Below are 23,367 nucleotides of genomic sequence, written 5' to 3'. Positions count from 1 at the left end.
ATTATAAATATTTTGGACATGCCATATTTCACTAACAAGCACCTGTTTTATAACGTCGTTGTCTGACGTCAACACAACGGTTCATGACAGGCCACTTTATTATTCAAAATGAAAGTCAATAAAACAAAATCATTATACTTTTTTATAGAATTTAAAAAAAATAATGCCATGTCCTTGATTTGCAATGATACATAATACGCTTCAGTATTTCAAACAAGTTAAATGCGATATTTTGTGTATACGAGAACCAGCTTCTTGCGTCAAAATTGACGTCACATTTATGATCAAGCCGTTATGGTACCGAAATTAAATATCTTTAAGATTTTATTGATATACCGACAACATATAAGCAAATACATCTATAAAGTCAGACGACTATTTCTACTATGCGTTTCACTAGACAGGAACATAACGAGAATATTTTAATGCACCATCTGAAAAAATAGGCATAATTATTTAGTGTGTAATTTTATGTTTTCTTATTTTTATTTAATTAGTAATACTCTCAACATAAGTCTAAGAAAATCGATTCTTAAAATATTTTCCAATCCATCGGCAGAAAAGTTTTGTCATATTAGGCTTTAACACTGAATATCCTTTTTCAACATATGATCTGATTTAGGGAACGTAACCAATATTTACCCCAATTTACTGAAAAGTGTAAAGTGTCCCAGTTTCCCCATTGTCCCAGTTACCCCATTTTACCCTAGATCTAGTTTGATAATTTTCATTATGAACTGAAAAGGGCGAGTTTTACCGAATGTTAATTGAACTAGTCTCAACGTTTTTCCCGTGTATTCAACAATTTCTATATGACTGAATGAACATACTAATCTCTCCATTCGCATATTCAACATCGATTCTAAGTAATAACTCGCGCTAAAAATAATTCCATTTTCAGTTTTTGTGTTAGACCTAGCAATGTGTTTTTTCTTATAAGAGTTTTGGATTACACGCGGTCCTATACTCTTTAACTTCTAAAGCTACTTACTTGACGGTTGGTTTGTCTGTCAGACATTTTAAAATATGCTTGTTTCTGTTAAAACGCGCTCACGCTAAAGTGACGTCACGTTAACGGGCAATGACGTCAATGTTTTTGTTTCGACCAAGAGCGCTACTATCTTCTGTTTTAGATAAAGGACATGTCAGAATCGAAGAATAATTCACTCGGACTACACCCTAGTATCGAATAGCATGTTTTTCATGTATTAATCACGTTAAAACACGATTTTTCTTTATATTATTAATTGAAACTGGGCATTTTGTGGAGACGAATTGGTTTTTTGCAAGATATAGCTTTTTACAATCTTTATAATGGTTTGGTGCTACAAAGATCGTGCCGTTGACGTCAAGATCAAATTATGGTATATGAATGCTGACGTCAGTGTTAATTTATTCTTGTTCTTTGCGATCACGGAGTCAATGCACCGTTCATGTATGATAGGATTCTGCTTAAGCCGGTGCTAGAGAGCGTGAGGGATGTTGCAAATTCAATTAACTCACATTAAGTGACCCAGTCTAACCGAATTTGTTATTATTCCCCTTTGTTGTGTTTTACGCTTCGAATTGATATGCTTTTGGATCTCAATAAACATCACAAAATAGTCTCTAACTGTCTTGTGGCGGCTGCAACCCCTTTAAAACATTAAAAAAACATAAAAGCTATATAAGATTAGTATAAGAATTTATTTCAAAAGAAGACACATTTCTCTCATCTATATTTGTACATTATCTTTCATATTTTCATATAAAAATAATAATCTCGCTAGATTTCACATTCTGAAGAAATAACAAATACATTCTATGTATATCTGTAATAACATTTCGATAGAATCTCAGAAAGGTTACAGAGGCTCAAGCATTATATACATGAATAAGAGCTGCGGAAAGGAAATCAAGATATCATTGTTAAATTATCAAGTGTGAGAAAAGAAAAAAAAGTATTTTTTGGCTGGATGGTGTAATGAGGAAGGGGATAGGTGCGGAGGAATATGGGAATATAAGAAACAATAAAATACATGTTAGTATAATAAATACAAAACAATACAGACAAAAACAGAAAGGTGTTGGGGTAGCAGTGTGCTAGTGGGAGCCGCGAAGATAATAAGGGATATAGAGAATTTACATGACATACAGGTAGGTGTGAGCGGTACAGAAATAAAAATACCATTGGATCATGGGTCATAAGCGGGAATATGAAGGATATCAGTACTATAGAAAACATAATTAGTAATAAGTCAAATGAAGAACAGCCCTCCTTATTCTTTAGTTAAGGTAAAAACCAAAATGTACCATGTCGCATTATGAATCCAGCGGCTAGGTATGAAATAGACGGACAGAATATGATAAAGAAAATGTGAAGAAGTGATATTTTACAATATTACTCGTTTTCATTTTCTTTCATTGCCACAAAACACAAATAAAGATAGGCATTATCGCACCTTTGAATAAAATGGAGGCGGGGAGTTATATTAAGAACATTTATCAAAATAACTCGTGCATTACCATATTTTTACAGACACAGAATATGTACTTCTATTGCTTTCATTAGTATCAGTATTGATATTAGAATATGTGAAGTCAAGTTTTGCCACAATGATAGAAAAAGATAATACGCTTTCAAAATCGGCTATTTTTTTGAAATCTTATTTAGTCATATCATATTATTCAATTAATGTTGTTTGTATCAAATATCAAAACGGTGTTCAAGAGTGAAAAATAGTTCGATCGTAAACATGGTACATGTACAACAAACATAGTTTCTTTCTACTTCATGTTTTAAGTAAGTTTAACCAGTTTAGTAGAGAATACATTTGATATCTTTCTCTGTGAACATGCCAAATATATTTTACTTCAGTTTTCCAATGATTTACTAAAACATCTGTCATAAAATTCTATATCTCTCTGCATTTTCCAAACAACAAAATGAATGTGTAAGAATCAACGACCTATTTTGGCAGGAAATTACAGAGACATAAATTGCTCTAATAGAAAAATGTATATACAATTTTATAGCTTATAACATATTCGGCTCTGCTGTATACGTAACACCATCGTCAGAATGAGCCTTTACTGAACTTGTTCTCGTGAACAAAGACGAATCGTCACGTTTTACAATAACATCCATCATTGAGCTTGCGTCCTTGTGTGTCCCGGAACGGGTATTACAGTTTTGCCCTACGTTACTGCAAACATCCGTGATACCGGATACGTTTCTTGATATTACAAAACTGCGATTATTTAAGATAATAGACCCGTTTGAAGTGCGTCTGGCATTTTGATACAGAAGTTTGTTTTCATCTTCATCGTCAGATTCATAAATACCTGGGTCACTTGAAGAAGACGCAAGGGGTTTATTTGGATCAATACGGCCACTCCGAGAACGAACATGTGTATAAAATAGTGTAAAGTTGTTAGATATAACCGGAAATGTAAGAGCGACGAGAAGCACACCACTTACTGCGCATGACGCTCCAACTACATAACCAACGGGTGTCGTGGGAAATATATCTCCATAACCTAGTGTGGTCATGGTTATAATAGCCCACCAGAAACCTATCGGAATTGTTGTAAATTGTTCACTTGGATTCACAGCATCCTTTCTTTCTGCATAGTAAATCATTGTAGCAAACACCAACATTCCGATTAACAGAAATATACCTAGCATGAGCAACTCCTGTATACTGGCCTTTAGAGCATAAACCAAGATCTGCAGAGCCTGGTAGTGCTTCACTAGATGAAAAATACGAAACATTCTAATAATACGTAAAATAAACATAATCTCTATCATAAGTCTTTCGTTCACAAAACAGAATTTAAAACTTTCCATGTTGAGAATAAGCTGCATGTAAAGAGGCACCAGTGCGAGAAGGTCAATAATATTCATAGCGGATCGAACAAAACGGCGTTTGTTCAGTGCGAAAGTAAATCGCACAATAAGCTCTATGGTAAAATATATTGTACAGATAGTATCTACAATTTGTAAAGCTGGGTTGGGCGTTAGTAGATACTTGACACTTGTGTCACCCTCGCAGCCTCCTCGACTCTCATTGGCTTCGGCTGTAGTATTGAAGGCCTTCACCTTTGGTTTCAATTGTGGTAGTGTCTCCAAACAGAACCCAGATATTGATACGACAACAAATAACAGAGATATCACGCCATACACCTGAAAATAGAAATAAAAACGTTTCATCTATTCCGCTTAAATTTTGTACTTAGGTCTGATGCTGTTATATTTTCATATTTCATGATATTGAAACAACAGAACAGACAGTTCATTTCCTGCAAATCACGATTTTAGCCAGCTTTAAACAGGCAACCGCTCAATAGAATGTAATCCTGCTTCTTTTTTTCATCTGAACACAAATGATACAGACTGAACTGGCAATGAGAAAATACATTAGCCTCTCTTGTTTCCTGTAAATAAAAGATCTCAAATCATTTCATTTCAGATAAAACGAATGCGTGGTTACTTTGTTATTTGTAGCAAGATAGCAATTATTGTTGACATCTACTGGCGACCACATGGTGCGTTTGTTGATTTCTGAGCAGATGAACTTCTGCGTCAATAACAATATGAATTAAAGTGCAGACTCTATTGTCTTCGGTACATTCTAGACAAAATAATCATCAACAACAAACAATCAGTTCTTAAGAAAAACATAAATGTTAAACATTTATGCGTTTACTTGAAATTGACTTAATCGTCGGCAAATTCGAGCTTCCGTGAATATCAAGGTTTTATAAATGCCGATTTCAAATTGTTTTTGTTTTCGTTAGGTTTTTCGGTTTTATCATGGGATTTGGTTAACTATCATATAAAGTGGCTATAGAGTGATACTTTAGTGAAGCTGCACTATAAAGTTAAAGACAATAACCACTGCTAAAAGTAGACATCGTCGTCAATTAATTGAAGGATTGTTTAAAAGACGGGCCTTTCTTCTCCCAACCGATCGTTTATCTATCTAGAAATATGTGACTAGAAAGAGCAAAATTGGCGCAGAAAAACAACATGGTTAAATTGTTTCTAGACAGACTATGAATAAATAGTAAACGTGTATACCCTGGACTACGTGATGAGATCGTTAATGCCCCAGTCATAGTGTAACGGTTTTGCCGCGCCGTTGTGCCCCGTTTCTGACAACACGTTTTTGAAATCTCAAATGGGTACCACGATGTGCCAAGTTGTCGCCACGGACTAGCCACGTGCAACCACATGCAGCTAAAACTCGTCACGCATTGGCTGGCTGACTGGCCTAAATTACCAACGTAGCTATACGTGGCGGCCAAAACGTGACGCTATGACTGGGGCAATATCAACCGGTCGGACGCGCTATGTTCATGTTCTTTTACGTTTATGCTACGTTATACTACGTTCACGCCACGTTGTTGCCGCGTTGTAGTACGTTGCTGGAAAACGGCAGCGAATTTTGAACATGTCCGAAATTAAAATTTTCAGTTAACGTTTTGTCACGTTTGATCACGTTTCAGCCACGTTGTTCTACGTTGTCTCACGTTGTAGCCACGTTTCCCAGCGTAGCTATACGTGTCGACTAAGACGTGTCACTATGACTGGGGTATAAGAAACACCACGAAGAGACGCTGAAATTTAAAACAAAATCAACAAACTCTACGCACATAGGTACACACCACAAACAGAAATAACAGACTTAACATCGAAATCGGAAAGAATGACAGTTAAAAGTGGACAACAGGGCAGTGACAGTAATATACGTTGCACTAGGGTCAATCATAATAATAAGACGACGGGAGAGAGTAACATTTAGTAGCAGTTTAAGCTCATTTAGTAGTAACTCTATATCACAAAAAAAATCCAATTTACAGAACAAAATGGCCAACCAGTCATTTGTTATTTTGCCGCTTGCGTGACTTTGATAAATATATTCTACAAATTGATGAGACAGTCGATTAATCGGTTAGATAAATTGGCACAAAATGGTACGATTTCTTGAATTGGGAAAGGTCTATTCAATATCGCTGAAATAAATGTTAGATAAAAAGTGAGATATACTCTCCCCTCTTCTAAAAGACACTTTCATTTAAAGAGTTTTTTCATTTGATTTCCGACTTATTGTTGTTATACATTCCTTTACTTAGTAATTTTAGTGTATTACGCCTTACACTACAAAATCGGAGGTCGGTTTCAAAGTCCACACATTTGCGGAAATGTTTTTCTTCCTATCATATTGTATGTAATGCTTTTTTTTGCAAATTGGGTAGCTTGATGATACATAAAACATATATTGCAAATACTAAAACCAAAGTAATGATAACTTTTTACTTTTTAATCTTTTACTCATTGTTCTGAAATGCGGTGGGTACCAATGCATATAAGGCAAATGGAAATCGGTAATTAACATTTGGTCACGCATTTCGTGTGCTAACACACCAAGAACAAATAAATGGATAGCGATCTGGGCCTCCTCCAAGTCAGATCACTGCAAAAACTGGTATTATTGGGTATGTAAACAGCTTAATGATTTATAGTTGAATCAATTTTGTAATATTACCACACCAGCCTCTAAAGCTAATATTGTTATGTTGGTTGAGGAGCGCCTGTTGGCCGATTTCAAAAATGACTGGATTCTAAAAGTGAATGCACATACAGGCCCAAAAGGTAGAGACCGTAATAAACTAAGAACATATTGCATGCTTAAAGATGAATAGTGTGTTGAAAATTATTGTAAAATGATCTGCCTTTAAGTCATAGGTCTGTTTTCAGCAAATTTAGATGCGGTGTAGCACCCATACGTACTGAGACTGGTCGATATGAAGGTTTACAATTAGCAATTAGATAGGCGTCTTTGTCCATTTTGTCAAGTAATAAAAGATGAAGGTCATGTGTTGTTAGAATGTCAGTTGTACAGTGGCCTTAGAAGTACCATTTTTGATCAGGCTGAAAGTGCTGTTAACAATTTTGCTGCATTCACTAATGCAAATAAACTTAGGGTTTTGTTTGGTAATATTTTCCTAATAAGAATATGTGCCAAAACCTTAGTTTACAAAGAAGAAATTTTTACCCCTGTAAATAATGTAATAATTGACTAATATATTTATGCATCTTTTTATTACTGCTGAGTAGTGGCTGCTTAATAACCAATCTCAATGTGATTGAGACGGGTAAGGCTCTTGTATACCCATTTCTTAGTTTGCGCCATAGTGCTATTTTTCATGCTCAGTATTTTAAAAGCTTTGTTTGTTTTTTTAGTTTGTTTTAGCATTATAAATTAGCAGTTACTCCTCAGGTTTACCTGTGAAAACATAAATATGTACAGTGTTATTTACTTGTAAAATGTCTCTAACAATTAAATTTATTGAATGGCTATACACTGTGTTATGATGTTTTATACACATGTATAAATTTTATTGTAATGTGTATAGATGAGACTGAAATAAATGTAAAACTCTAAAAATCTTGTTCAGTACTTAACTGTATTAATTAAAGTTTGTCGACACTACTCCATATATGACACTTAACTCTACTCATTAGCACAGAATAGGATAGGCATTAATAAATGAACCGGCACTTCAGCATATTCACTATATTCAACAACAACACCAAACTCAAGAAAATGTGTTAATTTTATCAAATATTTAAGTTTCATTTCATTTTGGATACAAATCATGTCGGAAGAAAGGTTACAGGTAGAATTATGATTTACTGATTTGCTAGCAACATTAGCAATCTGGTCCATATTATAAGCCTAGTACCTTGTTATAGTGGTTATATATTCGTAAAACTTCTCCATCTAAAATAATTCAAACTACCATGTCTTTGCACACTGTACAGATTTTTATTCATCTTCCTTTATAAATACTATTATTGCCTAAACATTCATTCTGTCCGCGAGATCCTGTTGACTTTCTAGTTTCACTAGTCCAAAGCAGTTTAACAGACTATTATATCACGGCTGATTTGTGAAACAGGACCAGAGAGACTGGATACTATATGCCCACATCTGCTGACGAAAATAAAGTTATTTTCAACACTGCCCATTTTGTAATAAACATTCTGGGTCAACATCTGCACATAGCCTTAATGAGAGAATGTATATGAACAATCCACTACTATAACAAGATCTCAGTCTAATTCCGACAGGCGTGCTGTTTTATTTCAATTTGAAAAGATGACCCAAATGATCTTAATCATTCACATTATTTTTCATTATATGTCCGTTAATTTCAATAGGGAGAACGCATATCTACGGATTGAGCGAGATGTATGTTCTCATGGCGACTTGATAGAATACATTATATTATCTGAAATCATTACTTGCGGAGAGTAGGTTAGAGTTGGTGCAGAATTCTGGTTAACAGACTGCTGTTCATAACTGAAATGCTATTGTAAAATGATGCTAAACGTAAAACATATATGTCAAAATGACACAGACAGTAACAGTATTGACTATGAGAGCGGTGAGAGTTTAACGGCCGATGCTTTCGCTGGAATCGACCTATTTACAGCATACTTTAGTCCTACGCCTAGAAAATTGTACCTGAATATTCTACAAATTCAGCCATATTTATACTAATTTATTTTTAGAAATATATTTTCAAAAGACTGCAGAACAAGGAGACAATACAGCTTTTAATAGAGTTCAGTTAATATGTATGTAACAGAATACCGCTTAACGGTGCTAAGGGACGCAAGGGGTGTTGTACATTCCATTACCTCTCATGAACAGATTCAATAAAACCGAGCCTATTGTTATTTTGCTTGGTTGCATTCTTTGCTTCCAAAGGATCTTCTTACGTATTTCATTAGGTAAAGTACAAAGACTTTGTTGAAGAGACTATTTGTTAGATTTGGTATGTCCAATACATAGGATCAAAACCGTACATTTGTCTCTTTGTATTAAAGCGTTTATCTGTCTCTTAACTTGAATTATATTTGGTTGTAAGTTTTGCTGGCTTAGTACGTATATGTCATCGTATCTTGCAACACGTTTCTATTAACAACCATTATAAACCTTGTTTTCATCTTTGACGATTGGTAAAGAAAACAATACCGGTTAATACATAGACAGTTTAGAACAGATTGTTAAGTTGTCTCTGCCGTGTTCACCTGTTACCTGGAAATTGAACTTTGTTCTCTTTGATATTTCCTCTTTCATCAGTTGCCTCGACTCACCATAAAGCAAATGTCTTGATACATTTTCTAGAAATATAAGTTTTATGACAACACAGTCTACATAGGTCAAGCAATTGGAGATGATGTAATGCTCTAAAATTTTATATTGCATCTCTTCATTCATTCGGTTCATCCTTCGTTTACACATCTCTTTGCTTACTTTCGCTTAAAAATTAGATACTGTAATTGGCAACAGCACTTGGTTGGTGTCTTCGTATATATTTACAAATGTACAAGACATAAGCTCAACGTTACTGTTCCAATATTTTGATCTATCTCTGGTCGAGCTCTCGTTGTGTCTTGCAGTTTTGCGACTTATTATCATTCATCATAGTTTATGCTACGCACTTCTTATAGCAGTTTTTCCTAATCTCTAATATTTATCCCTGTTTTACTTTATGCTGCATGTTTGTATTACAGCACACTTGTTAGCTGTGAACCACATAACCTACACTTTTAATCTGTGAGCACTCTCTAATATATATATCCCGCATACTTCCAACGCATTTTCCATCTTTTAGTATTTTGTTTCTTTTGCATTTTCAAAAATCTGAAACTTATTTCATTGTGTATTCAACGATTTGGGCGTACATTCTCTTTTTAGTAAATAATTACTTAGCAAGCTCTTTGGTTTTGATATGCATTTTCTAAAGGGTTTTTCGTAGGACTTATTCACAGTTTATCTACCTTACATTCAGAGCTGTCATTTGTATAGAATGAATAATTGAACTCTATTTGTCTAGCTACTATATTGAAAGTACACATTTAATAGCCTGAACCACTGGCACCAGAACAGAAAGAAAATTCCTCCGTACGTGTTATACCCTACCCCTAGGTATTCTATAAGAACCATGGTCGTGAACGGGAAAATATACTAACCCGTTTCAATCGCGCATTTCATACCTAAAACACGCAGTGCGGTAAATGTGTACTATGGATATCAAACAAGTGGTAATTTATCTTCCATTGTGTACCGGTCACATTTTTTCAATACATCTTATCTTAGAAAAACAACGCGTAGTTTATAGTAATTTCAACATTACACAAAAAACTTGCTTGAACTTCCCTGGTGAAGTTCCGTTCTAGATTACAAAACCAATCTGATTGGCTGTTGTGAAAATGTATGTCAATCGTCATTTTACTACACGTGTTCGCTAAAATGTGAAAATGCAGCAAAATGTGCAAAATGAATAAAATATACAGAACAGATGCAGACCAAAGTACGATTTCAAATTAAAGATCATATACAAGATGAATTTCATTTCGAGTTTTAGTGTAAAATTGTGATTTTTAAAAATCTGTTTTTGTTTGTTTACGTTTCGCCAAACATGTGCGCACTGCCGTGACCTCTAGACCGGATGTTCATTAGGGAAGTTCAAGCAAGTTTTTTCTGTAACGTTGACGAAAGCATAAAATATGTTGATAATCTCAGAAATATGGAATATTGAGACAATGTGACTGGTGCACGATGGAAGATAAATTATCGCTTGTTCAGTATACTAGGTACCTATGCACCGAACTGCGCGTTTAAGTTGAGAAATATACGATTGAAACGGGTTAGTGCACTTTCCCGTTCATGACCATGGTTCTTCTAGAATACCTAGGGGTAGGGTATACCACGTACGGAGGCATTTTCTTTATGATCTGGTGCCAGTGGCCTGAACAATATTCTAGTTTATATTTTACCCAGTTTAAAACTTAAATATAATTAGTTAAGTCCCAACTCTAGCCCGATTTGGGATTGCACTTAGTCTGATATTATCATGAACAAACCAGACACCACGAGCAGATCACACTACCATAAGAGAGGGACAGATAAACTACTGAGAGGGTGACCTCTAACAGCTGAGAGGTTGAGTTTCTTCTGCTAAGAGGGGAAGCTAACAATGCTGAAAGGGCAAGCAACAACTACTTAGAGGGCGACATAACACTCCTGAGAAGACAACTACCGCTTCTGAGGGGGCGTGCTTCCATTGCTGAGAGGGATACCTATTACTTCTGAGGGGCAAGCTACCACTGCTGAGGGGGCGACTTACGGACACGCTACTACTGCAAAGAAGGTGACCTACCACTACCGAGGGGGCAGGTTATCACTGCTGAGAGAGCGAGCTACCACATCCGAGGGGGGAAGCTGATACTTCTAAGGTGGCGAGCTACCATTCCTTAGAGCCTTAGCAACGACTGATAAGAGGGGATGACCCACATCTTGCGGGGGGTCAAACTGTCAATACTAAGAGGTCGACCTACCACTTCTGAGAAGGTAGGGCGGAGGGGGGCGCTAGAGAGAGAGAGAGAGAGAGAGAGGGGGGGGGGGGGGTTAGGGAGCGAGCTATAACTGCAGAAAGGGCGACCTACCACTTCTGAGAGGGGAAGCTACCACTACAAAAGGGGTGACTTACCACTTTTGAGTGGGCGTGCGGGCAAGTTACCAATACTGACAGGGCAGGCTACAGTACAGAGAGGATGAATTACCATTTTTGAGGTAGGCACTTAGAGTGAATGTACCACTCTTGCATTATCTGAGCTTAAACCCTATTGATAAAATACTGTACCCTGACCCTGCCCTTGCGGTCAATCATTGTCCGTGCCCACTACTAGAGCGTGACGATATCCTTTCGTTAAGGGTCTTGATAAGTTGGATCATGTATGGCAACGTTAGAATTGAGCGTGAAGTATTTTGTCGGTAATATGTCCCGTAGGAAATTCAGGTACACATATATCTAGGAGTCTTTTCTCGCCGTTCATCAAATCTTGCGGAACTGATTATATGCAGTAGGGAATTGAAACGCAATAAAACTAAGGCTTGTTATATGAGATAATGCAAAATTTAACAACATAGATATTGATTGAAAAATACAGCACCCACAGAGCTTTATATATGTTTCTGCATGTAGTTAGGTCAATATCGATAAAAACAGGATAGAAAAATGTTTGCACTAAATAAAACTGATCCTCAAACCAGCCGCCAAAGAATGTTCATCACGCCTTGGTTAAAAAATTTTACTTAATTTATTAGCTTTCATATCTGATTAGAAAACATTAAAGACCACCCTGAACTAGAGACACATGTTTAAACCAGAATTCAGCAAGGTGGAAAAGTTTGAGGATATAACATATTGAAAAAGTAAAGTCTTTTTTCTGCGACATATTTGTCCTAATGTATGCAATAAATGTCTCAAAATAAGAGAAAATGTCAAAATAATTTGAGGAAAATGAGCAGCATGACTGTAAAGCAAGCGCACAGAAGGAAGTTTTGAAATAAAAAATCTATTACAAAATCCGTTAAAAATTCAACTAAGCAAAGTAATTGCAGACTCGGACTAAATTAAGAAAATAACTGAAAAAAGCAATAATTTATTCACCAGTTATCTATAAAGTAAACACAACCTACATACAAGCATTTTCTCGCCATGTATCTCCTTGCTCTTAATTATGTGTCCGACTGTGGAGTTATTTGTTATATTGAATTTTAATATGGACAAATTCTAAACAAATGCTACTGTTTTGATGTGCTTTAATTAGCATATGGGTTCCTTCAATCAGAGCTGTTATATTTTGATCTCTTCAGATCTTTCAGCACGAAAGAAATTTATGTTGTATTAGTGTATTGTTTAATTTTTCAACTTGAACATTTCGGCCTCGGTGGTTCCAATACTCCAGCTTTAAAAGCTTTGGGTATTGTTTAATCACCCCTTGAATATGGTGCCTGCTTTTTAATTTTGTCTTTTGGCAGTTTCTGTGATATGCAGGCTCCATAACCACATACCCCCTCTCCGCTAAATTCTAGTTTGTTTAGTTCTGCCCATTGTTTTCTCGTTTAGGGCACAGCCATTATTTTATCTGGGGACCATACGCTGCTTTTCATGAAATTGCACTCTGTGCATCATTGAAGGTTACATGTGCACCGCCGTATGAATACATCTGCGGATGTCTCTAAATTACATTCTGGTACTTGCATGTAAATGTTGAGTTCTGCTCAACCCAGGGCTAGTGGGCGTAGGCGGTAGCTTGCACTTCCACTACCGTCCACGAATAGGCTCAATCAAACCGAGCCTGCAACATTTTCGTTAATGTCGTGTTTGGCGACCTGTGGTTTTCTACTTTTTTATTTTCTTAATTCCGTTTTCAGTATTCATGTGCTTAGATATATCAAGAACAATCGAGAAATTATTACATGTTTGTTCCATACGTAAAACATTGTTGAATTTTATGGAATCTTCAAGATCTTTTCAAATAAGATAAATGAGCCGTGCCATGAGAAAACCAACATAGTGGGTGTGCGACCAGCATGGATCCAGACCAGCCTGCGCATCCGCGCAGTCTGGTCAGGCTCCATGCTGTTCGCTTTTAAAGCCTATTGGAATTGGAGAAACTGTTGGCGAACAGCATGGATCCTGACCAGACTGCGCGGATGCGCAGGCTGGTCTGGATCCATGCTGGTCGCAAAGCCACTATGTTGATTTTCTCATGGCACGGCTCAAATGTGTGTATGAAAACAATGCAGTTTAGACTACACCAAATTTAAACGTTGTTCATCTGATTATTTTAAGAAAATATTGAGGCGGGGAGAGAAAAGTATTTGTTACAGTATTTGTTCTTGAGTTAAACAGGAGCAAGTACATGAAGAAAAAAGAAATATGTTTTTCTTTGTTTAACTGAAGAAAACCTTAATGTGGCAAAACAGTTCGTAATATAATAATAATTTCATGTATTGTTCAGCGGCCTTTTTGCCACACGTAAAAAGCGCATCCGCATTAAAATCAAAACGTCTGGTTAAACAACAGGGCAACCAACGGCAAAACACAGCAATATCGTCAGGTAAAATATATATTCAATAGGTCTACCGGATCTAACTGCAGTTTCAAAAGAAATGCATGCAAAAATATCTATTTTTCCGAAGCTACTTGGTTACCAATTTCAGCCAGATTCAACAATTGTGATTTCAACACACCACACTCTGTGGACAGATATATCTTATTCAATAATTATCCAAACATTTTCTATCTAAAACGTTCTGACCATCGTTCAATGTTTTATTTCAATTTTCAGCTTATTTATCCGTGATAAACGTTACTCAATTAAGAACTGAACTTTCCCAGAAAACTCCGCGATGTGTCAAATCAGTATGACGCTTAAAACAATTTTTTGTCTGCAAAGGCTTTGATGTAGTTTCATAATCGTTCTCTCGTGTATTTAAATAAATGCAGAAATAAAATCCCATTGGAAACCAGTTCTAGCACGAAATTCGTTCTCTGCGATCTTAACGAACCTCAAGAAATGTCGCAAATCGATGCAATCAGGCAAATTATTTAATTTTTATTCAGTCTACTTCTTACTATTTCACCAGGCATTAAGGTAGTTCTGCACGTCTGATAACCCAAAAGTCATGGCATAACGTGGAGTAAAGAATGAAAGGAATACATCCTTCTTATTAATGTCATTCCGTGAATTCGTGAAAACGGCAACATTACTTCCTTTTTAAAGAAAAAATATCGGATAAAATGAATTTTGACATATGATATAATTTCAAATAATGCCTTCAAATGCGTTTGAAATTTGCAAGTTGTGATTTTCCCATAGACTCCCATTATGGAAACTTGCTTAAGGTCCAATTTTCTGTTTTTCAAATCAGTTTAACATTAAAACAAGTACAAGACCTATCTGTTTTATTCGACGAATTTCTATGTAGGCCCTATATTCTAAAGTGCTGAAAAAATTACAGGGTTGGTTTTTTTTAAAAATTGATATGAACGCGCAGAACAACCTTACACAAATTTAATATCAACTTCTAAAGGTATTCCAGATCTCGTAAACTGTGATAATATCTAACAGTGTTATAGACCATACTTACTTCTTTTTATCTCATTCCTGCCTTAACAAGCTTAATTTCAATCGAAACAAGAAATATCTTCAAAAATGATGGTCGGCGAATTGTAATAAGGAAAGAAGTTTATGAATTTTCCATCTAACATTCATCTTTCATCTAACATTTTTCAAATTGCAAAACTAAACACCGCACTTTAACAATTTAAATGATTCTCTTTTAATTTTTCGCAAAGGTTTCGTAGGGTTGCAATTTTGTTTCGTTTATCCTTAGACGAATAATTACAACAGTAATTTAATGAAGATTCATGAAGCGGTTCATGAGAAGAGGTCATTAAACGTGTTTATATTTTTGGCTAAATTGGTCCCTAACCCCATTTGTAACAAAATAGCAGGAGACCTTACGATATTGTTACACATCGAATTTGATAAAAATCCATTACATTTTAGTGGTTAGTGAGAAGAAAGGCATATCTACTTTTAGCTATAGTGGTCCCTAATAGGGCCCAAGTTCCTATATAAATAAATTTGGAAGAGGACCTTATAATGATGCTCCAGACCAAGTATGACAAAGATCCACCAAGCTGTTTATGAGACGCTGTATAAAGGCATTTCTAGTTTTAGCTCTAGCAGCCCCTAAAAGGGGTTAAATGTCCCAGCTGAACAAAGTTGGCTGCGGGCCTAATAAAGATGCTACAAATCAAGTTTGATTAGAATGCATGAGAAAAAATCAATTAAAGGATTTTTATTTATTATTTTTATTTATTTCTAAAAATAGGCCAACTGATCCCGCTTTAACAAATGCATATTCGCTATTCATGAATCTTTGGACAATGACGTCACACCTATAAAAAAGTGAAGGTCAAGCAAAACATACTATTGTAATTATTTCAATATTTCTGTTTCATAAGCAAAGTTTGACCGTAGTCATATTACATAGATAAACTGTATGCAGCGTACCTTCATTTCAGTGTAATGAGATTCAGTCATTATATAGCATATATATAATAAAACAGATTTCAACTGAGTTCAATATTTGCATACCATACTCAAGAAAAGTATTCATATATAATAAATCAGTTAAATAATCTATAACAAATATAGCAAAGCAAACAAGCACTCATTTTAATATGCAATCTGAATAAGTCACAAAAGCAAGAAACCTTTTCATATACAGACGACAATTGTAACAAGGAAAATCTTTTAAAAAGCACTTCTCTACATAAAAGACTCTTATCACACCCTTATTCATGTGATACGCAGACCGTATTCAGCTCTTTCTTTAATTTGATATATGTTGGTATTTGAACAGGTTTTTATCATATTTATTAAACTTACTTATCATTTTGAGATATATCAATATTCTTGCTAAATATACTGAGCCAAAGTTAGCTTTAAAACTGTGAACAGCGTCGTTTAGGATAAACGCTTTGTCTACATTTCACTCAGCGTAGCACAATCAACAGAGTGAAAGAAATTGACACTCTCGTCCAATCAGGCAGAGTGTTGCATAAATCTTCCATTTTGATAAATTATCTATAATGCGTTATCAAGTAGTTTGATTTGCAAACTGAAGTCACGTGGCATAGGTAACGAAAACAAATTTAGACGGCGTCGCCGAAAAAAGATCATTTGGCTATACGAGTGCAAAGGTATTGAATTCTTTTCCATTGTCGATCTCATTCCCTGTCTTCTTTTATATCAAGAACAACACTCATTACATAATATTTATCACATGTTTGACGTCGTGGGAGTGAAATAAAGCCATTACATAAATTTTATAATACACTATAGTGTAATAAAGTATTAAAATGCATCTGATTCTATTTCCAATCAGAAATAATTACGACTGATATTACAACTCGTGTACCTAACTCATTCTGCACAAAAAAGGACATTTTGTACTGGCAGAGCATTCTGCAATTGCATATATTGATAATATTTGTCTAATAGAGGCTTCGCAGACACAATATGACATTGTGAAGTGTTGTGACATTCAAACCGATCATTTCGGCGTCAATTTATATCTGCCCATATTGCTTCGAATGTAAGAGGCATTAAAATTTAAAATAAAACGCAAAGGTAGACAAATTGTGAATTCCACAATTTACAATACAATCAGACATTGTTGGTGTTTCAACAGTTTAGATATTATTGCATATAGACATGCAGCTTAATGCATTTACAACTTGACTTATTCTTCCAAGGGCGTAAAGTTAGATATGTTTTTTTTTATTACATACTCATTTGTTAACTCCGTTAAGTTACAATGGAACCTGAAACGTCAATATTTTCCATATTGACGTTCAAATTTCATATCGGGTGCGTGCCGTCATTTGTGACGTCAGTTTCATACATTCCGGCACGTTTAAAAGTTCTTTAATGACGAAATTTCCAATTCTACTCGGGCTGAAGAAAAAATATATCATTTATATAATAATTATAAGTGCAGTATGCGTATGTAATAAAAATATTATTGGATTTGCATCGAGAAATATGCACTCGTTTTTAAGCGAAATGATATTGCGCTCCTAAAGTCGCGCAATATTTCCGCTGCAGAACTCGTGCATACTTCTCGATACAGATCTAATAACCTACAAATATCAGGTATTCAGTCATTTTTGTTGACCATAATGCCTTATCAAAATTCAGTATATCATTACAGAAATATTGTACCACTTAAGTAGAATTAATCAATTTTCAATATTTATTATTTCTTGTTACCTAGAAAATGGATATGGTGTTGAATTTATTTCAATATACAACAGGGGTGTATTAATAACACACAACTGTACTTTGCATGGAAGTTATTACATATTTAAGTGAGTATCTTATCTATCTTAGTAGTAAATAATAATATATATCCTGGTTTGTTGTAATACGTCATACATAATTTAGTTGTTAGTAACATTTAATTGTCAAAACAAGAATTGCAATTCCGGCACCTAAACGAAAACACCAGACTTCATTTCTTTCAAAAGTTTTGGTATGTCAGACAAGTAATACTTAAACTGACTACGTGGTTCTCAATGAATATGGTATGGAACTGTTCTAGTCTGAATATGTTAACACGATACACATGGATAAGTCCGAGTTAATTTCACTTGGGTAACTGACACATTAATAATTCAGCTTCTAAACGGAGACGTAGAGCGAACATGAATCACCTATAAGTATCAATTTCTCGTATATCATTTCCAGTCCGCCAATTAAATGGTTTTAATTAGTAAACAAAAAACTGACTGTATTGATTAACTAGCTTGAATATGAAAAAAATAATTGCTTAAATCATTTCAGATATGAAATCAGTAAATTAGATGTATATTTATTTGACTGTTTAACAGACCAGAAAATATATAAAAAATAATTGAAGGCAAAGACATGAAATGGAAACTCATGGAAAGATGGCGACATAAGGCGACACATTTAATAATAATTCAAATCATACACTCTGGAAAAATTTGATCATAATAGTCAATGTTCCAACAATGCAACGTACAAGCACAGTGTCATAACATGATCTATCCAAGAACCTTGTTTTGTTTGTTTGTTTTGGGTTTAACGCCGTTTTTCAACAGTATTTCAGTCATGTAACGGCGGGCAGTTAACCTAACCAGTGTTCCTGGATTCTGTACCAGTACAAACCTGTTCTCCGCAAGTAACTGCCAACTTCCCCACATGAATCAGAGGTGGAGGACTAATGATTTCAGACACAATGTCGTTTATCAAATAGTCACGGAGAACATACGCCCCGGCCGAGGATCTCCAAGAACCTTGTTTTCCCTTATGATGGCTGTTAGAAAATACAGAATGTGCGGCAGAGAAAAACGGATCTGACCGTTTCCCGTACCACTTTCGTGTTTTAAGTATTTGCCTGATTATACACCTATCCAGACATTATTGTCTAATAAAAGATTAATTTATTCTCCTAGGACTGTTTTTCCTACAAAGAAAACACACTTTAGTTCAGATAGAGTTCAAGCATTGTTTGTGATCTATCAAAAATAAATCAGAAATAGTAACTAAAAGAACTTTGTTCAGCGTACTAAAAAGGAAGAGTTCTAACCAACCTTCTTATTAAATGAGCCGTGCCATGGGAAAACCAACATAGTGGGTTTGCGACCAGCATGGATCCAGACCAGCCTGCGTATCCGCGCAGTCTGGTCAGGATCCATGCTGTTCGCTAACGGTTTCTCTAATTGCTTTAAAAGCGAACAGGCTTTAAAAGCGAACAGCATGGATCCTGACCAGACTGCGCGGATGCGTAGGCTGGTCTGGATCCATGCTGGTCGCAAACCCACTATGTTGGTTTTCTCATGGCACGGCTCAAATAATATCGTATACTTAAAATGGCAGGTTATGTATAATTCTGTTATCCAAATACAGGCTATACATTTTTTTAAACAATTTTTAATAGGAAAAGCTAAAATTCAAGAATATAGAGTTATAAATATGAGTGAAGTGAGTTAAATTCTAAAAAGGCTTCATTTAGTTTTATTGCCTAGGCAAAACCATATTGTATCGTAAAAGTGTTATAAACCTAGTCGGTTGCTTCGCTCTGTCGGACAATCGTATATTTTCTTAATTATCTGTCTTATAGTCTAGACAGTTTTGTTGTTTTTCTCCAAAAAATGAATCTTCAGTGCATTTTTTCATTGCGTCAAAAACTGTGTCAAAATCGTTTCCTTTCCAATTTCTTTGTTCGTCTCAAGTAAACCAATAGTGCTTTATTTGGCGAAAAGTGGCATTAACTAGGATAAAATCCTTTAGATACACAATGTCACGCAAACTTTCCAGGACTATGTATAAATACGTCTAAAACTTGCTTCAAGTAAACTTCAGAATTACCTGTTCAATAATCCACTTTCTTATAATGCAGATAGGTTGGATGAATAATGTCTTAGACCCTAAGGCCTAAAAGAATTCGAACCCATGATGTTGAAGTTAAGGAGGTTGAGCTTAAACTCTGTATTACATATAGCATACGTGTTACTAGCACACCTCAGCGAAATATAAGCAAAATATCAACATATTTAAAATAAGAAACGTAATTATATAAGTTACTTATAAGCCTACTGAATGTTATTAATGTAAATAGCTCTATGAAGTCACATTTTCCCAAAACAAAATTTATCTATGAGAGAGTTTTACAATGATTTTTAAGTTAAAATATGAATTACATTGATTTCCTCTTATACCTACATCTATACACATTTCGAAAGTGCTTTCTTTAATAATAAATAGTAATAAAATATATATGAACATTTTAATATCAGTAAAACCGATATATTGCATGATACTACACAACCGTGCATGTTATTCTAATATTTAGTGTGCTTATACAAAATGGCGTCATCACGTTCTAAAGGCGTACTAAATGAAAGAGTTCCAATTGTTTTATGAAAATAGGCTAATCATTGAGAACTAAACTTTTTCTGCCTTTAAAATCAAGATCTTGTTTTATTTCGCCTCTGATTGACCAATGGTTTTATTTAGCTTAAATCTACTGAATGGAATATGTTGAAGTTTGATAGGTTTAATTCTGTATTTCCAGTTAAGTCTAGTCAGATTTTTTTTTGTATTTTTCTTTGGTTAGATCACGTCAAAAAACCTTCTAATCAAATAGAAAATGACTTCTGTGTTACATGTGAAGTAGTCCAAAACGAAGTCGATGAAATATGGTATTATGAGGCATATAAGGATGTGACAGTTTCAATTTGGGCTTGGTTTGATTGCTTAGGTATAAACTGCCTCAATCAATGGGATTTATTAATGTCTTCGGTCTTTTTTCATTGTTTTCATTTTAAACAAAACTCCTATCTAATACCGTCCCGTCGAGATGGGCCGGAATTGCAACATCTTTTTATCCGGAGAATGATGTATTCGGCTCTCGTAGATTTTACCAGACCGGATCAAACTCGGTGCTTGCGCACCTTGGGTGATCTAGATCTAACAAAACCACGCCAGCCTAACATGACATCCCAGACCAAGGAACTGTTACTGAATACAGTGTTCTAAACATGTCGAGGGCAGTAACAGGAACATGTAAATCTTCAAAATATCTTGAAAAGTTTTGTTTTTATCGTCAATAAACTTGTTTTGACTAACTCATGCGTTAAAATGTATAATTCTATGTTACTATAAATAAGGTGTTGAATTAATAAGACATTTCAAGACGAAACACTGAAAACAATAGCCGTATTTTCAAATCATATCTATAATAAAACCAATTCATAAATCTGCCAATGTATATTCAGAAGGAAATTTTTGTTGTTAAAAGATCAATTTAAGTCATGCTGCGACTTTATGATTTCAATGGTTCGCGGAGACACCACTCGTCACTAATGTACAGTTGTAATTTGATTGGCCAATCAGACAAGACAGACTCAGTAACTGTTTTCTTAACAAAATGCAGTAATACTTCGTCAAGTATGACCATTAGTTCTGGCTTTTATCCATCTATCATTTTAGAACATTTTGTCATATTGAAATGTCATTATTTTCTTCGAGAACATTCGGTATAGAATTGTAGCTCAGTTTGCTTTGAGAAAATGAAAACGGTAATACTGTCTTAGAAAACATTTTATGTGGGCGAAATGTAATGTTTTCTAGGACACGCGTTTAGGAGCGGCTAGAAACACGGCGATTTAACTTACAGTAAAGATTCAAGAGACAATCCTCTCAAGAATTATGACAGCTTTTTATCTGAAATCTCGAACACGATAACCTACCTCTGGTTGTAGATGCAGACGGGAATTAACAGTTCGAGATAACTGTTATTCGTGAACGAAGATTTGCTCTTCATAAGTATTTTACAAATCACAGAATAAATAAAGTAAAACGAAAAACTTGCTTTGTAGCATTATTTCTTACAATAGCTTATTAAATAGAAATAACGTTCCGATAATTCAAAGATGCACAACAACAAAGTTGCAGTTTAGTTCTATCATTTATAGCGTGATTTTGTTTTTCGTAAAATAACATTTTTAAATCTAGAAACATACTTGTAAAGAACAAACAGCAGCCTACAAGGTATTTAACTTCCAAAATTCGGTGTAGGTGATGATGTCAAAACAGTTACCATAGAACGGGACATTCCCACATGCATGTACAACCAGTGAAAGGTTAATAACATCCCAAAGCTTTTGTGCATATGTCAAAAGATAAAAGGTAAGGGTAGATTTCTCGGAAGCACAGAGCACCACAAACATAGCCACAGAGTCACGCATTTGCAAAAGTAGGCCCAAATATAAATTGCATTTTAAAGGCAAAATATTTTATTTGACACTCCGGAAACTATGCCCATATATTAATAATTGGAAATATTACTCGATTGTTCATGTAAAATGTAAGATATGTAGAATGTAAATGCTCTTTTACAGTCTAAGGTAAAGTAAAAATAATTATTTGTAGAAACTTCATATCAGACTGTTTTATGGAATTCCGATATTTTGTAAGGCTGCACTTATTCTGGAACTTCTGATATTAATATTGATATTGATGTTGGCTCCTTTTTTGAAGAGTTTGGGCAATATAGTAACATTCTCAGTATTTCAGCTTTTTAAAGATCTGTAGAACACATATTAGAATGACAAACAGCAACATCATTTTGCAAACTTTATTTCGCATTATGCGGACGCAACTGGGTGTACTTTACTTTTGAATCCGCTGCAATTCTTGTTTGCATTTGGTACAACTGACACACTGTCTTATTTAAGACAATTTATTGTTGACATTTTTATGTTAAAAAGTCTTTCTAACTTTATATTGACACAGTTTCTGTGCTTTTCACAAACATAAAATAAGCTTGCAATTTATCCCAGACTGTGTTTTCAATATATTCTATATGTAAGAGGGTAAGTTTAAGATTAATTTCATCTCCTTCTTTGGAAACTGTTTTCAATAATACGGCTACTTACATAGACGGTATACATTCGGCCTTAGTGAAACAACAAATGGAAGTAATTTACCCCGTGAAAACCAAATTTAATATATTTATAACTTTATAAAGATCTAATATCACTACTGTTATGTTTCCCACCCTTGAGAATTCAAATGCTCTCGTGACCAAGAATCCGTTCACACTAAAATAAATATTTTTACTAGCATTGGTTATAGGTTACATATTATGATTAAGAATATTCTGTTTAATGTACAACCATAGTATAAAAAATGACTTTCTTCTTGAAACATTTCAACACATCTAAGTATGCCAAAAGGAAGGAAAAACAGCTGCTTTGCAGGAAAGACAATACCTTTCATGCATTTTTCTGGATTGCAGCAATGGAGCCATGCTTTTAAAAAGATCCGCTGACATTTTATAAGAAATAAATGAATTATACTCCTGAATTATCTTCAAGCATCATTATAAATTGCATATGATGAATTATCCT

General features: G+C 34.8%; 1 protein-coding gene across 1 annotated transcript in view; it reads right to left on the bottom strand.

Annotated features, from left to right (window-relative positions):
* Positions 1-1,667: 1,667 nt before the first annotated feature.
* LOC123525284 (potassium voltage-gated channel protein Shaw-like) overlaps positions 1,668-23,367 on the bottom strand; it is a 45,843-nt gene continuing 24,143 nt past the window's right edge. The window contains exon 4 of the mRNA XM_045304203.2: positions 1,668-4,165. Within this exon, the coding sequence (XP_045160138.1) occupies positions 3,017-4,165 (1,149 nt within the window). The 3' untranslated portion in view covers positions 1,668-3,016. The remainder of the gene's footprint in view (positions 4,166-23,367) is intronic.

The sequence above is a fragment of the Mercenaria mercenaria genome, chromosome 3 (genome assembly GCF_021730395.1).
Source record: "Mercenaria mercenaria strain notata chromosome 3, MADL_Memer_1, whole genome shotgun sequence".
NCBI lineage: Eukaryota > Metazoa > Mollusca > Bivalvia > Venerida > Veneridae > Mercenaria > Mercenaria mercenaria.
This window is presented reverse-complemented; position numbering and strand designations above follow the sequence as displayed.